We start from the raw sequence: 14,386 nt of genomic DNA on the forward strand, positions 1-14,386 counted from the left end.
CATGTACTATGTGCCCGTAGACCGCCAGGTATTCAGCATTAATTGCTGGGATCATCTATGGAAAAAGGAGATATGGTGAGTAACTCCAGATGCAAGTGACAAATGTCCAAAACAATTGCATTAAAACGTTTAAGAATTGAACCATCTGATTGGATGAATGGATTTGTTTTCTCAAACGTCCAATGCAAATAGTTATTTTAGTTTAGAATCAAATAAAAGTTTCTTTCTGGCAATGCATGATACAGTTCAATGATCCTGTTATGTACTTTGGTACAGTACTTGAGGTCAGTACTGAAAAGGAAAACAAGGGTTTTGCTTATTGTACATCTTGTCCTTTCTCCTTCTCAGATGAACTGAAGCCCATTGCTGCAGAGGAGAAGAGGGTTGAGGAGGAGGAGAAAAAAGTCAGGGAGGAGAAGGAGCGCATCGCCAAGGCGATTGCCGAAGGTAGTCGCTTTCTCTCTACACACCCGTGACATTGGATTTACGATAGTTTGAGTGTATGAGCTGATGTATAGTTCAAATCGATATTAGTGTGTTGTCCTGCATGTTTTGTAGTGTACTAGACATGGCATAATACCTTTTGTGTGTGTGTGTGTGTGTGTGTGTGTGTGTGTGTGTGTGTGTGTGTGTGTGTGTGTGTGTGTGTGTGTGTGTGTGTGTCTGATGCCAATCTAACGATTCCACTAACCTTAAATTATTTAGAGAAATCTTTTATTTTAGAAATGTGGTCATTTAGCTCTTCTATTTTTGGTTGATGTAGCTTCTCAGATTTCGCTTGTCTGCCATTTTTGTTTCATAAACAAGTCATTTTGAAACTTGAAAAGTGGCTATTAAATGTAATGAATGTCTTCTTTTGCTTTCAGCCTCTGAAGAAACCATCCTGAAGTAAAAGCTCTGGACCTGAATGTAGTCTATGTGTACAGATCCTCACAACCTTGTGCAATCCCCCTTTCCCTCGCTCGTGCTTGCTTGCTTTGGAACACCAGGTCACACCGTCTCCACTCCCCAGTTTGTAGACTCTCACTGTACCTCTTCTGACTTCGTGGCTACCCTCCTAAATACCATACTTGTATAAAATGCGCTGTTACATTACAAATGCATTTGTAAACTTGGGTTATTCGTATATATTTAAATATTGATATTAAAGTTTGGTTATGAACACAAAACCAGAATATTACCCTCTTGTATGAATGGAACTTTTTCTTTACCCAGTGTTTTATGTTAAACTATGCCAAGCAAGCAAAAGCATTGACATATTACATTTATTTTTATTAGGAGAATGTTATATTACATATATTTGCAAACTGTCAATGATACTAAATGTGTCATTCCTGTGTTATTTGGGAATGGTTCCTCCAATAAGAAACATGAGGCTTATTATATTATTTATCCATTCAGCAAACTTTCAGCACAAGTCAACACTTTCAGCACAAGTCACAGGGGTAAAATTAAGACCCTCCCGGTTTGAAGGCGGGAGACCTTCGGAATTAAAAACTCAATAACCACTGTCCAACTTTAACCGGCTCCAACATTATGAGACCACCATCGATTAAGCTACGAGCATGTTAAAATGTTACATGGTGCGACTTTTAATTTATCACGCCAATTATTTGGGCAGCCAGGAAGACACCTGCTTTCTTTAAGAAAGCTTTCTTAAGTGTAATACTTGATATGACCTTGTACTTAAGTCTGTTCTCCATAACATGGCCGGTTAAGATGTCTGTGAGAGAGAAAGGCAACCCAAATATAGGCTAGGTCTATATTTAGTCAGCTTTCCTCACTTTGCTCACACAAAATTTAGTATTATGTGTCATAGAACTGCATATGGTGACCGTGGTCGGATTAACAAAAAGTTTGTTTGAATATAATGTATCCACAACACACTTTTAATAGATTTAAGTCTAAATGTCATCTATACTTAAATCCCCTTTACAAATGAATTGCAATTTTCAATTGCAATGTACATATGACAGTAGGCTTAATTTACACACGTCTCACTATGTATATAGCCGTACACATAGTTCCTATTGTAATCCATACATTATCAAAAGTATAATTCCGACCTGATAGTGGGGTTTCAATCTCTGTATTTAGCTACCTTTCACGTAACTTGCTTCAGTTGTCTGGGATTCTAAACTGAAACACTGTAGACTGCCCTCTGTCACCTGGACAACAGGGGTGAGGGGGTATTTGTACCGTATTTGTAGGGCCAATACAGAGAAGCTCAGGAGGTGCTTGCTGCCGTGCCTTACTCTGTGCTCCCCTGCCCCAGCATGCTTACATGCCCAAAACAGAGTATAACAGGCTACTATCACAAGCTCTCAGTGGAAAACTAGAACCCTTATTTCACTTGTTAATTTAAAAACAGTCAAAGGAGCAGGAAAAGTTGGCATTTCACTGCTAGTTGAAACATGTCTGACTTTAAATGTGACTTATACAACTTGTACTTGAACTTGAGAGAGGGTTAGGTTACTCCAGATAAATACTAAATGGTAAATAGCAAGAAACTTGAATAACTTTTATGGTTCTGTTTAAAGAATATCTGAAATACGCTGGAAGAAACTACAAAGCATATAACATTAGATTGTCAGAGGAATATTTCTGCTCCAGGCCAAATAACAATTCTCTTTCTGTTAAACTGGCCTACAACATACAAGCCAGATAGTTCCCTCATCTTTCAGACTATGAAAGTAGAGAGCGTCATTTCACTGGCCTAAAAGTATAGAGTTTAAATAATACATAATTTAAAAAATAAAATTAAAAAACACATTCATTAGGAATATGAAAGGTTGATAGTTACAGTGATCAAATACCAAGTTTCATCACACATACATAATTTACTCCATATATTTATGCCTTCTAGACAGGCTATGCTATATAATAATGTAACATTATTTTGTAATATAAATAATTTGAAGAAACAAACATTATAAAGTCTGTCTAGAAAGTATTTGACCAAATGTAACTGGCTTAAAAAAAGCTTTAAGCAGCCATGTAACATCCACCTAAATACACCTGTGGTTGTGTCATGTAAACAAGGGTGAGTGTATGCGCAGGTCAACTCATTAACCTGAACACAGCTATTATTGTTATGTACAGCCCTGCAGTCATTACATAAAGCCTATACTGCTGTATGCAAAGGCTCCCACAGATTACAGTGAGGATTTGCTTTAATTGGATCAGTGATAGACTTAAACTCTGCATTTAGTCACAAGATGTGAAAACAAACAGGTGGGCTTGCCTGTTGTCTAGGCTATAAAGGCTCCCTCTTGGTGTTTACAGGGGCATTCTCTAAAGGGACATTTTGACAGCGAACAACGTTTGGAGATCTACTACCTTTCTACAGCTCCATGTAAGTTGGCTTGGACATTATGTCTGGAGATTGGTGGCTTGCAGCAGCCTCGTTTTTATCCTTAATTTTGTAAAGACTAACATATGTATGAAATCCTAAATGGGAAAGCAATTTAAAGCAATGCCAACAATACTGGGACTACATTTCCAAATCATTCCTTTACCAGACCCTTAACTAAATTTGTATTATTGTAAGTGTTGATTTTCAATAAATATATGAATATAATTATATTTGTGCTTTCCATCACCCAGAATGGACTTCCAAATGTTGGCTGTGTTGATGGTGGTGCTGGCCTGCGTGGAGCAGAGCCTGGCCTCCTGTGTGGTGGAGAGTTTCACCGTGAAAGACGACTTCGACCCCAAGAGAGTGAGTCAACAAAACACAGATAGACCTAGACCATAATTACTGCATTATTAGTGATATCATGTTTATACCTCTGGTATAGTCATTGAAACATTTACATAATATGTTCAAATCTTATTTATAGTACCCATATAATATATAGATCCATCTTAAACTTTTTAATTGATTTACCATGTGGTTATTTTGCTGTGACCACTAAATGTACCGTCTGAGATTAACAAATTTAACTTGTATCCTTAGTGACAAAACAAGAATTAAACAGTTGAGCTGCCTTGTTGTACTAGGAGAAATATACATCGTACTCACTGTGCCGTCGTGTAAACGCTGGTGTTTCTGTGCGGCAGTACGCAGGGAAGTGGTACGCTTTGCAGAAGAAGAATCCGGAAGGTCTTTTCCTCGAGGACAACATCTCAGCCGAGTACACCATCGGGGACGACGGGTCCATGGTCGCCTCCTCAAGGGGCAGAGTCACCCTGTTTGGGTGAGTTTTCAAAGTTTCTAGAATGATAACTCGCATATAATTGAATCAAGTTAAAGTGCAACACAATGGCATTTAGAAGTAGGTTTGGCCATAGATCATTTGATGAGTCAGTTGGACTTATTTTTAAACATTGGAGAATAGCGAAAAAAGGACATGGGTTCAACAGTTTATCTCCTTGTGCAATTCGTCTTAAAGTATATCCTGCCAGAGTTTCTTACACCATGGGTCAGACAGCTTATGTCCGACAGACAGTATATGTTAGACTGACGGTCTTCTGCCTGAAACTACTTAAGGTTCTGGGTGGTGTGTGCCGACATGGCGGCCCAATACTCTGTTCCCGACCCCACCACCCCCGGCAAGATGTTCATGAACTACCAGGGCCTGGCCAGCTACCTGTCCAGTGGAGGTGAGTCCCAGTCCCATCACCACTCATGCTGAAGGTGTCGCCTAGCAACAACCCTGGTGGTGGCACCGCACCTGAGGTCACGGTGGGGTTGCTGACTTATAAGCTGTAGATATGTGTGTGTGACCAAAAAGACGCGCGCACGCACACACACACACACACACACACACACACACACACACACACACACACACACACACACACACACACACACACACACACACACACACACACACACACACACACACACACACACACACACACACACACACACACACACACACACACACATTAATGTCTTTCCTGCTGCAGTAGGGGTGTTACTCTTTCGGTATCCCACAATTTACATAAAAAATGGATTATGGTTCCGTACATTTGGTACCGATTTCACAATCACGTCTGTTGTGTGCTTAGAAAGGAGATGAGGTAAATGATGGCATGAAAGCATAGTGAAGTTAACCAAGAGTATAGATTTGAAATAGTAATTTCAATGAATCGCAAAAATCTAAAACATACAAAGGATAAATTAAGACAAACAGGGAAATAAATAAACCAAAGAAAATAATTTTGGGGAAACAATTCCGAAATTATAGAAGATTGAAATGTGACCCTATTATTTTTCTTAAACTCCTGTTCTGCTGACAATTTGTACAAAATAATCCTATATCTGTTTTCCATGCCAGTATGTTTTAGGCTCACTTAGTATTTTTTTTTCAACGCCTTGTAGACACATCTCACACACAGACTAATTGATATTCCTCTCTAGGTGACAACTACTGGGTGATCGACACGGACTACGACAACTACGCCATCACCTACGCCTGCCGCACGCTGAAGGAGGACGGGAGCTGTGATGACGGCTACTCCCTGATCTTCTCCCGTAACCCCCGCGGCATGCCCCCGCCCATCCAGAGGGTCGTGAGGCAGAAGCAGGAGGAGCTCTGCATGGTGGGACAGTTCTCACCCGTCCTGCAGTCCGGTACGTTTACATCACCTGCCACACCACTGGCCTCTCTGCCACACCACTGGCCCCTCTGCCACACCACTGGCCCCTCTGCCACACCACTGGCCTCTCTGCCACACCACAGGCCTCTCTGCCACACCACAGGGCCCTCTGCCACACCACAGGGCCCTCTGCCACACCACTGGCCCCTCTGCCACACCACAGGGCCCGGCTCCGGGACTGCAGCTGGAGGCTACTGCATCCAAAGAACACACACTGGACTTCCACACAAAGAACTGAAAATAATTCATTTAATTTACTAAAGGGCAAGTTTGACAAGTTCAAGTCGATTGGTAATTACAAGCAATCTTAAAACGACCCTTAAGTGAGTTGGGAGCGTCCACCCAGATGTATGATGTCTAGATCAGCCAACCAGTTGGGACGATCACTGGGTAGCCTGGGAGATTGAACTGTAAAGCATACATCTGGGGGGAACCTTAACAGGTGTATTTAGTTAGTGTTACCTGGCTGCTTGTTCGGTCACCAGAATGTTGATTTGAATGGCTCATCAACGTCACACCTGATGGTGATGTCGGGATCATTTAAGAAACAACCAAGACGACATTCTGGATTTCAATAAGAATTAAAGATACAAATAATAGAACTGAACTTATATAAACCGTTCTCCTCTTGTGTCTTCTCAACAGGAGCTTGCTAAACTCATCCAAGCCTAAGGTTTCCCGGTGAACTCCTGCATTGTGCTGGACTGCTTTACCTGCGGGGGCCATGGTCTTCTCAAAAAAAAAACGTGGATTGTACGAGTGACCAGTATTTCTTTAACACCGACCGTGATGATATCTGAATGTATACACTTATGCAGTACAAGTACAATACTATCTCCCCTCAGTAAAAAAAAAAAAATCAGTGTAATGCCAAATACAATAACTACAAATAGGAAAGAATCCTTTACAGTATCGCTACATTATTGAGGAACATCTTCATTGTTTCATCAGTTTGTTTTGGTGACAATAAATTTTACAGAAAAAACAAGTCTTCGGTGGATGTCCTTTTCTTTTATTATGCAAGAACATGCAGTCGTTATTTCAGAAAGAACATGTTCCAAATTCCCAAAATCTAAAAACAGAATGCAAAAAGGTGCTTACATTGTAGAAAAAATTAAAACGACACACACACACACACACACACACACACACACACACACACACACACACACACACACACACACACACACACACACACACACACACACACACACACACACACACACACACACACACACACACACACACACACTCACTAGTGGTCCTGTGAGTACGGTTCGGCCAGAGAGTAGGACCCCGGTCGTCCCCAGTAGTCCAGGGCCCGGACCCTGTAGACCCCCCTCACCTCCTGGTCAACTGTGGAGACACAAGGCACCCCGTATCCTAGTTAACATGAACCCCATGATCTCGGTTAACATAAACACAACAACGATTACCACCCTTTTAATAAGTTGTTCCTTAATGTTTAGGTACTGACATTTTCTGCATAAACGTCCTAAACGTTTTAAATGTTTATTAATTAACACTTATTGTAAAGTGTGAGTCAATAATAGACAATTCCATGACTATCTGTAGTTGATCAGTATGAGTCCGGTAGTCAGTATTAATCTTCAGAAGGGTATTCAGTTTACTGAGGGTAATTACCTAGAGTAGACGTAGGTTATACCGAGGGTTCTTACCTAGAGAGTAGACGTAGGTGATACCGAGGGTTCTTACCTGGCGAGTAGACGTAGGATGTAAAAATAAAGTGCCGGTCGTTGATGCGATGGAAGTCCTCGCCATCCCTGGAGAATTCCACTTCAAATGTCAGGAGGCACCTGTGGGGATACAATCAGCAGCAGAGAACGTTTGGCTTCCCCTGTCTGGTAAGAGCCGGAAATTGAATATGATGCAATATACTTCCTTAACGTCGTTTAACTTCCTCCAGGGAGGAAGTTCCTCCTCCCTGGAGGAAGTTCTTCCTCCCTTGAGGAAGTTAAACGATGTTAAGGAAGTGTATTGCATCATATTCAATTTCATTGTTGTTTTTGGTGCTACAACAAACTAAGAAAGCTCGTTACATATTTGCACTGAAAACTTTGTTGTTCTGACTCAAATATAGTTAAATAGACACAAAAATGCCTGAATCTGTTTGAATGCCGAGGTGAACGTAATAAAGTGTTTCAGGGTCAGGAGAAACCTACTTAGAATCCACACAGTGGTCGGACCAGACGATCAGGACTTGGCCTTTGGTGATCTTGATGAAGCGCAATCCATTGACCTGAAAAAGAAAAATGAGCAAACAGAGACACAACACATGTACTTGCAATTGTGTTGAAATATTGCTACATCTACTTTTTGCAACAGTTTAGCCAGTGACACCCAGAATACACACAAAGTGCTTATACACTACATAACCCAGAATACTGTAGAAGTAAATCACTACCATTCGAGCATCAAGCATGGTATTTTTAGATCGATAATCTCGGGGGTCAAATTGAGGGCCATGCAAGGTGTGTGATGGGAGGGCTGACCTGATCAGGCACTGCCCTGGGCTTGGCACACACATGGACCAGGAGGACGGAGGGCAGGGACAGCTTCAGATCCAGGGTCAGAGTGTCCCCTGCAGGCACCGGCCAGGGCCCCTCAACATGGGGGTCCTAAGTTAGCCAAGGGACACACACACAAAACAACATTTGGTGTGTGAGTTGACAGTAGTTGCAGACACATGCACACACACACATGCATATAAATGATCACTAGGTAGACTACTGAACACACTGGACTGACTGGCTGTGCGTCTTTCGTTAGTATGGATGTAAGCCTGACCTCTGCGGCCCTGAGCTGCTGGAACTGCTGGGCGGTGGGGAAGTCAGGGCTGCCCATGGCCTGCCACAACCGCTGGGGGTTGGTGATGTTGTTGTCCAGGGAATATGTGACGTAGACCAGGTCTGGGAATGGGAATTATAGAATCTCTGGGTTATTCAGAGATATATATATACATGTGTTCCTTGATTGACAATGTTGTCATGGTGAAGAGGCTACTAGGACAAGTCAAATTGGGGAAAACAAAACAAGGGAATGTAGCCATTTTCCCATAAAATGTGGCTATCAATTTGAGCTCTGCCAAAGCATGATGGCACTTTTGAACATAATACACCACGGATAGTACTGCATGCTGCACAAAAGTAAAATACCCATCAGCACCTTAGTTAGAGCTATCAGATAAAATAAATAAATTCTTCAAATTAACCTTTTTGTGCTGCCAGTCCCTTTAGAGTCAGGGTTGCACGCTGAGTGCTGGCGGAGGAGCTGCTGTCGTTGCTGTTGTAGATCAGAACAGCCGCCTGCCAGCTGTCAGAGGTCCCTGGGACCCGGGGCCTCTGGGAGCTGGCCAGGACCCCCAGCATGCTGCCGTTCAGCTCCCGCCCCGAGTCCACCACCTCAGCTTGGACCTCGACATCTCCTGAGGACTCAAGCACACACCACTCCCATGAGACCCGGATTCACCCATAGGACAAATGTCACCACACAAACAAAGACATTTGACTGACATTTTAACTTATTACATCATTATGTTGAAACATTATGTGAAAAAAGTTGGGCACGCATGACAGCCTTTGGTGTAGTCATACATAGCCAATACATATACACTGTATACATATAAACATTGTACATTCAATATGTAAATAAAATGATTTAAATAGATGAACAGTTAAAAATTAAATGAAGGTGAGTATTAGGGGTGTAACGGTACACGTATTTGTACCGAACCGTCACGGTACAGGCACTTCGGTGCGGTTACAGAGGTGTACCGCGGTTCGTAAATGTGGCGTACATAGCGTTAATATGGTGAATGTAAAGGCTTGTTTTGCAATACGGAATTTAAAACTTGAAGTCGGAGTTCCACCCGGACCGTTTAGCCAAAGTAATGTAGCGACCCTGGGACAGTTAAATAGTTTGTGTTATGTGTTGCATTATATTTCGTTGTCCGTTATGCCAGTTGTTCTATGTGCATGTATTGTAATGTTCTTCTTGTCAATCAGCGTGGGGGCGAATCATTAGGTCAGCTGGGGGAGGGCTTTGGAAGAACAGGAGGGTGGGGGCCTGCACGCGAGTGAGACCGTGTTGGGGGTTGCCGGGGTAACCGGGGTTTGTTTTGGGTCGGTTTTCTGCCGTTGGTTATGTCGTTACGGGTTTCAGTGACCTGGTTTTGGTTCATTAAAACTACCTTCAACTACTAATGACTCGACATCATTATGTCACCGGCGAGGTCACTACATTGGTGTCAGAAGTGAAACTATTATTATTTTATTTTTTTCTCGGTCCTGCTGTTGTGCTCGGCGAGTCGGCTACTCCGACTCCGTAATCCCTTTCAGCAGCTCTCAGTCGGGCCGCCCGATCTATCTTATACAGTGTATATGATATAAGATCAGCAGCTCTCAGTCGGGATGTCGGATTGCGTCGACCAATAGGTCCATGGTTTCGACGCATAGTTAAAAATATAGGATGTGCACGTAAGCTACGGAGAGGGTCTCCGACAGGCTGTCCGGCTATGGATAGGGCTCCCTGTGTCTACTTACAGCACTTTAACATGCACACGCATTTGAAAAGGCGCCATCCAGGTGTTACTATCACCGTTGCTGTGAAAAAAAAAAGCGAGCTGTACAAACCCAGCTCACTGGGAATTCAGAAACGGAAATGCCATAACAAAGTTTATTGGTGTTTTCAGTGCTGCTTTTTTTTTTTTTTTTTAATTCCCCTAACCGTACCGTATCGTACCGTACCGTGACTTAAAAACCGAGGTACGTACCGAACCGTGACTTTTGTGTACCGTTACACCCCTAGTGAGTATTGAGACGAACATTGACGCTGTTTGCTTCGGCAAAACTGGTTTATATTACATTTAATAAAGCACTTCATCAAGAGCAATGGGGGTGAGATAAACATATATAAAAATCCCATATACTGTTGATAAATGTGTGCACACTCCACGTGTTTGTTTCCTGGGTCGTGACTGACTAGATATCGCATTCGACTTCAAAGCATGCGTCAACAATGCCGCCATTTATCCGCGGGGTAACCACCCACCCAAATGAATGTCTGACGGGGCAGAGGTCCTTCCCATTCAGAAGCCCCTTCTCTTTAAGCGCTCCACTGAACAGCCCAGCTCAGGCACTATCCAGTCAGTATATACATCAATGGGTGGCGGTGCCCCCCTCCCCCCCTCACCTAGCAGAGCCAGCAGGCCCATGACGGTCAGGACGGGCTTCCGGACCAGCTGGACGTGGGGCGGCTGGGTGTTGTTGACCTGGAAGCGGGCGGTCAGGGTGCGCTGGGTGAAGGGGTACGGGTGGTAGCTGAGGAAGGCGTTGTCGTTGCTCAGCAGGGTGTAGTTGATGCTGCTGCCACCGGCCGCCCCGAGGGACACCAGGGCCTGGTGCTGAGCGATCACCTGGCAGGGGGAGGGGACAGAAAGGGGGAGGGGACAGAGAGTGGGAGGGGATAGAATGGGGGAGGGGACAGAAAGGGGGAGGGGACAGAGAGTGGAAGGAGAGGCCTCTTTGATATTTTGGAGTGCACGTGGTTCTTCCAGTTGGATGACTTGAAACAACTGGTCACAACACGATTCTAGTGTGGAAAAGGACAGTGTTTTCTTTTCTTCACTACAAAGTATTATATAGAACAGCTCAACAGAATTATTGAAACAAGTAAAAAGTTAAAAGAAAAAAAGAATACAAAATGATCAACAAAAACGGTAAAGGAAATAATATTTGCGTGGTAGTATCTCAATGTTCCATCTAAAATATTCAGATTAGGCATTTATTTATAATGTGTCATGGCTCTTATAAATGTTCCATTTTTCCCAAAGCTTTTCAGGAAAAGGACATAAAAATAGATATAATTTAAATAATAATCTGTTGTGTGTTCATGGACAAAAGAAGAGAAATCTTTTATTTGATCTTTTCTGTTTTTCGTACATTTATCTGAGGGAGCATCCATGAAGACTGTGCTGTTTACATCTCCACTGTGCGTTCCCGGACTGACCAGACATTACCGTAGCCCTCTGAACCATCTCCACTGAGCAGACGTGGTGCTACCTTGACCACCATGGCGGCGTAGGTGACGTCGGCCCTCCACGGCAGGGGCCTGGACCAGCCCACCATGGGGTCCGCCTCATCGTTGTAGACGGCGAGGCTCCGGAACAGGGGGAAGCGGTCCTGGATCTCCTGCATGGTCTGCACCTCCTGCTGAAGGATGGGTAGGGAGAACCCCCCTCCCTGGAGCCGCAGGAGAAAAACATTTTTTTTTGGTTATAAGCACGACAACGTGGGCTTTTGGGCCTTGTAGATAGATGACTGTGATTAAAATGTCCCTGTACAGAACAACCAGGTCCTCATTTGATCATAAACACTGATATTAACCATAAGTCAAATAATGCTCTTGTCATTGTTGTTTTTTCTCCAATAGGAACTTTAATTTATCCATCCATTCATCCAACTTTTGTTGTTGTCTGAGTGGGACCCCTGTCTATTCACAAGTTTGCAGAGACACCGTTCACCGTTATCATCCCTTAAGGGGACTCGACTCCACGCAAACACCAGGAGAACCCACGCTAGAACTCAAACCCACATCCTTCGGCCCTGGCTTATGGAAACAGAACTAGTTTGCACAGCCGTTCCCTGGCTTGATAAGTCCCCTCCTCCTCACCTTCTTGTGCAGGGCGATGTAGTCCAGACGGACACCGGTCTGGCCGGTGAAGAAGTTGGTCCCGTTGTAGCAGTGCTGCAGCATGGCCCAGCAGTAGGGCGAGTGCGGGGGGCTGTGGCACGAGTCCCCCGGGCCCCCGAACCTCAGCGCCGGGCTGGCGGCCCGCAGGCCCTCCGAGCAGGCGTCGTAGTAGTTCAGGAACCCTAGAGGAGGTGCAGGGTCGAGAGGTCAGGTCACAGGTTATTAAGGCCACAAGGCCGAGGCAGTTGTAACACCAGTGTTGCAGCAAAAGAGCAACGCAAATTATTAAGTGGGAAATACTGCCAGAGGGAAAATCTGCATATACCCACACACATTTGTTTTTTGACATTTGGTGGCACATAGCAAAATCCAGTCCACTTCATGCACACGGAAAGTAATTCTATCCAACAGCACGGTACCTTGGATGGACATCGTGACGTTGTCAAAATCGTGGTTGTTGGGTTCATTCCATGTTTCAAAGTTCCACTGGGAGACGACCCCTAGACCATATTTGTCTGCAAGATGGTTGAATACAGGATATAGGTTGCATAGGTTGTCTCTTTAAGTAGTGAATAACATATCCTTAAGGATTTGGTCGGAACACTGATTTGGGATACAATGGATGTCAATGGCCAAATGTCCAGTTCTGAACATTTCTACACCGAGAGATGGGGAGAGTCTAACAAAAATCATTCTGATCAAGCTGATGAACGTCTTGACATAGACCATTTCAACAATTAAACTGGAGTCTTAACAAACTGTCTCAATCCTTTTAGGATATGTTATTTCATTACTTTTACTACTCAATGAATGGCCAACTACCCGAATTACAGAACAAAAATCATGGCTGTTTTCATCTGGACATAGACCTCAACAGTTAACCTGCGGTCTAAACAGACCTGTCAGCTCTCTCTCGACCATGCAATAACTCACCGATGTACCGCTTGGCAACAAGGTACACCATCTTCCTCCACTCCTCCACCTGCTGCTTGTCCTCCAGGTCACTGAAGAAGTTGGAGGCGCTGCCCATCAGTTCAAAACCTTGCAGTGTAACAACAGGTACAGGAGGCCATGCAGGACAACAAAATGAGGACTGTTCAACATTTAAAGGAAAGGTCAAGCACAGGGAAAATAGTCATTTTATGATTGGACACGGTTCGACCTATACCTGGTCTCAGTCCGTTGATCCACAAGAGCTCAATCAGCTGATCCAGCTTTGTGAAGTTGTACCGTGTTCCTCCTTCACCATATCTACACAGGAAATCAGAAATATGTCCATAACTACATGCTATTATGTCACTGATCATTAAAGTCCAACATCGTCCTCATCTTACTGTATCGTTACTAGCTCCAGCATCCAGTGGATGCGGACCTGCTGGATCCCTCCGTGGGGAACCGACCCCACATAGGCCAGGTTCAGTTCCTGGTCTCTGCTGAGGACAAACTGGTGGGCCTCGGTGTGGGGGAGAGGGGGGCTGCAGTAGAGCCATTGAGGTGTAAAGATTAGGGTGTTTCAGTATAATCATTTGTAAACAATTCTTAACATATGAACCAAGACAGGATGGCTAACCAAGTAATACCGCGACGCTTTCTTTGCCATTTAGTTATGTGATTTAACTTTGTGTATCTCAACAAGGATTTACCTACCAAAAACCAGTACTGGTCCAAAAGTGTTTCAATTCTCCAAGCGGCTTCTCGACATCCACTGTGATAGTAAACGAGGAGCCTGCCGTGTGGTCAAAGTTTATCAGGAAAGCTAGAGTAAAAGTCCACTTAACTACTTGTTTATAAGTGAGCATGTTGGCGATGGCTGACAAAAACAGAGACAAATCCGCAGGGGATCAATCTGGCACGGATTATTAGCCGCTAAAGGAAATTATTTGTATTGTAAATTGTGTCATTTATATTTTTGACAGAACTACAGCAAAAGCGATCTTCCAAAGTGAAGTAGCAATGAGGAATGACGTTTTAAATACGCGACCCCATTGGTTGAGTTGCACAGTGGGCGTGTCTACTGAAAGCGTAATTTTCACTTAACTGGTGTGCTGCAAGTTTTCATTTCTTTAAT

The 14,386-nt window shown here is 43.7% G+C and overlaps 2 protein-coding genes across 2 annotated transcripts; one reads left to right on the plus strand and one right to left on the minus strand.

Moving 5' to 3' along the window:
- Positions 1-3,195: 3,195 nt before the first annotated feature.
- rbp4l (retinol binding protein 4, like) lies at positions 3,196-6,430 on the plus strand. Its single transcript, XM_060054136.1, has 6 exons — positions 3,196-3,355; positions 3,607-3,721; positions 4,063-4,199; positions 4,493-4,605; positions 5,369-5,581; positions 6,253-6,430. Exons 2-6 carry the CDS (start codon positions 3,608-3,610, stop codon positions 6,261-6,263), a joined length of 588 nt encoding a protein of 195 aa, XP_059910119.1. The 5' UTR covers positions 3,196-3,355; position 3,607; the 3' UTR covers positions 6,264-6,430.
- Positions 6,431-6,598: 168 nt separating this feature from the next.
- Positions 6,599-14,286, minus strand: idua (alpha-L-iduronidase). The gene is made up of 14 exons (XM_060054133.1): positions 13,966-14,286; positions 13,653-13,793; positions 13,487-13,569; positions 13,252-13,359; positions 12,738-12,833; positions 12,298-12,500; positions 11,688-11,867; positions 10,819-11,041; positions 8,840-9,052; positions 8,416-8,537; positions 8,121-8,246; positions 7,791-7,867; positions 7,324-7,424; positions 6,599-6,963 (listed from the first exon to the last, which is right to left on the minus strand). The coding sequence occupies exons 1-14, from the start codon at positions 14,115-14,117 to the stop codon at positions 6,863-6,865; spliced, it is 1,926 nt and encodes a 641-aa protein (XP_059910116.1). The 5' UTR covers positions 14,118-14,286; the 3' UTR covers positions 6,599-6,862.
- Between the last annotated feature and the right edge of the window lie 100 nt (positions 14,287-14,386).

The sequence above is a fragment of the Gadus macrocephalus genome, chromosome 6, assembly GCF_031168955.1.
Source record: "Gadus macrocephalus chromosome 6, ASM3116895v1".
Taxonomy (NCBI): Eukaryota; Metazoa; Chordata; class Actinopteri; order Gadiformes; family Gadidae; genus Gadus; species Gadus macrocephalus.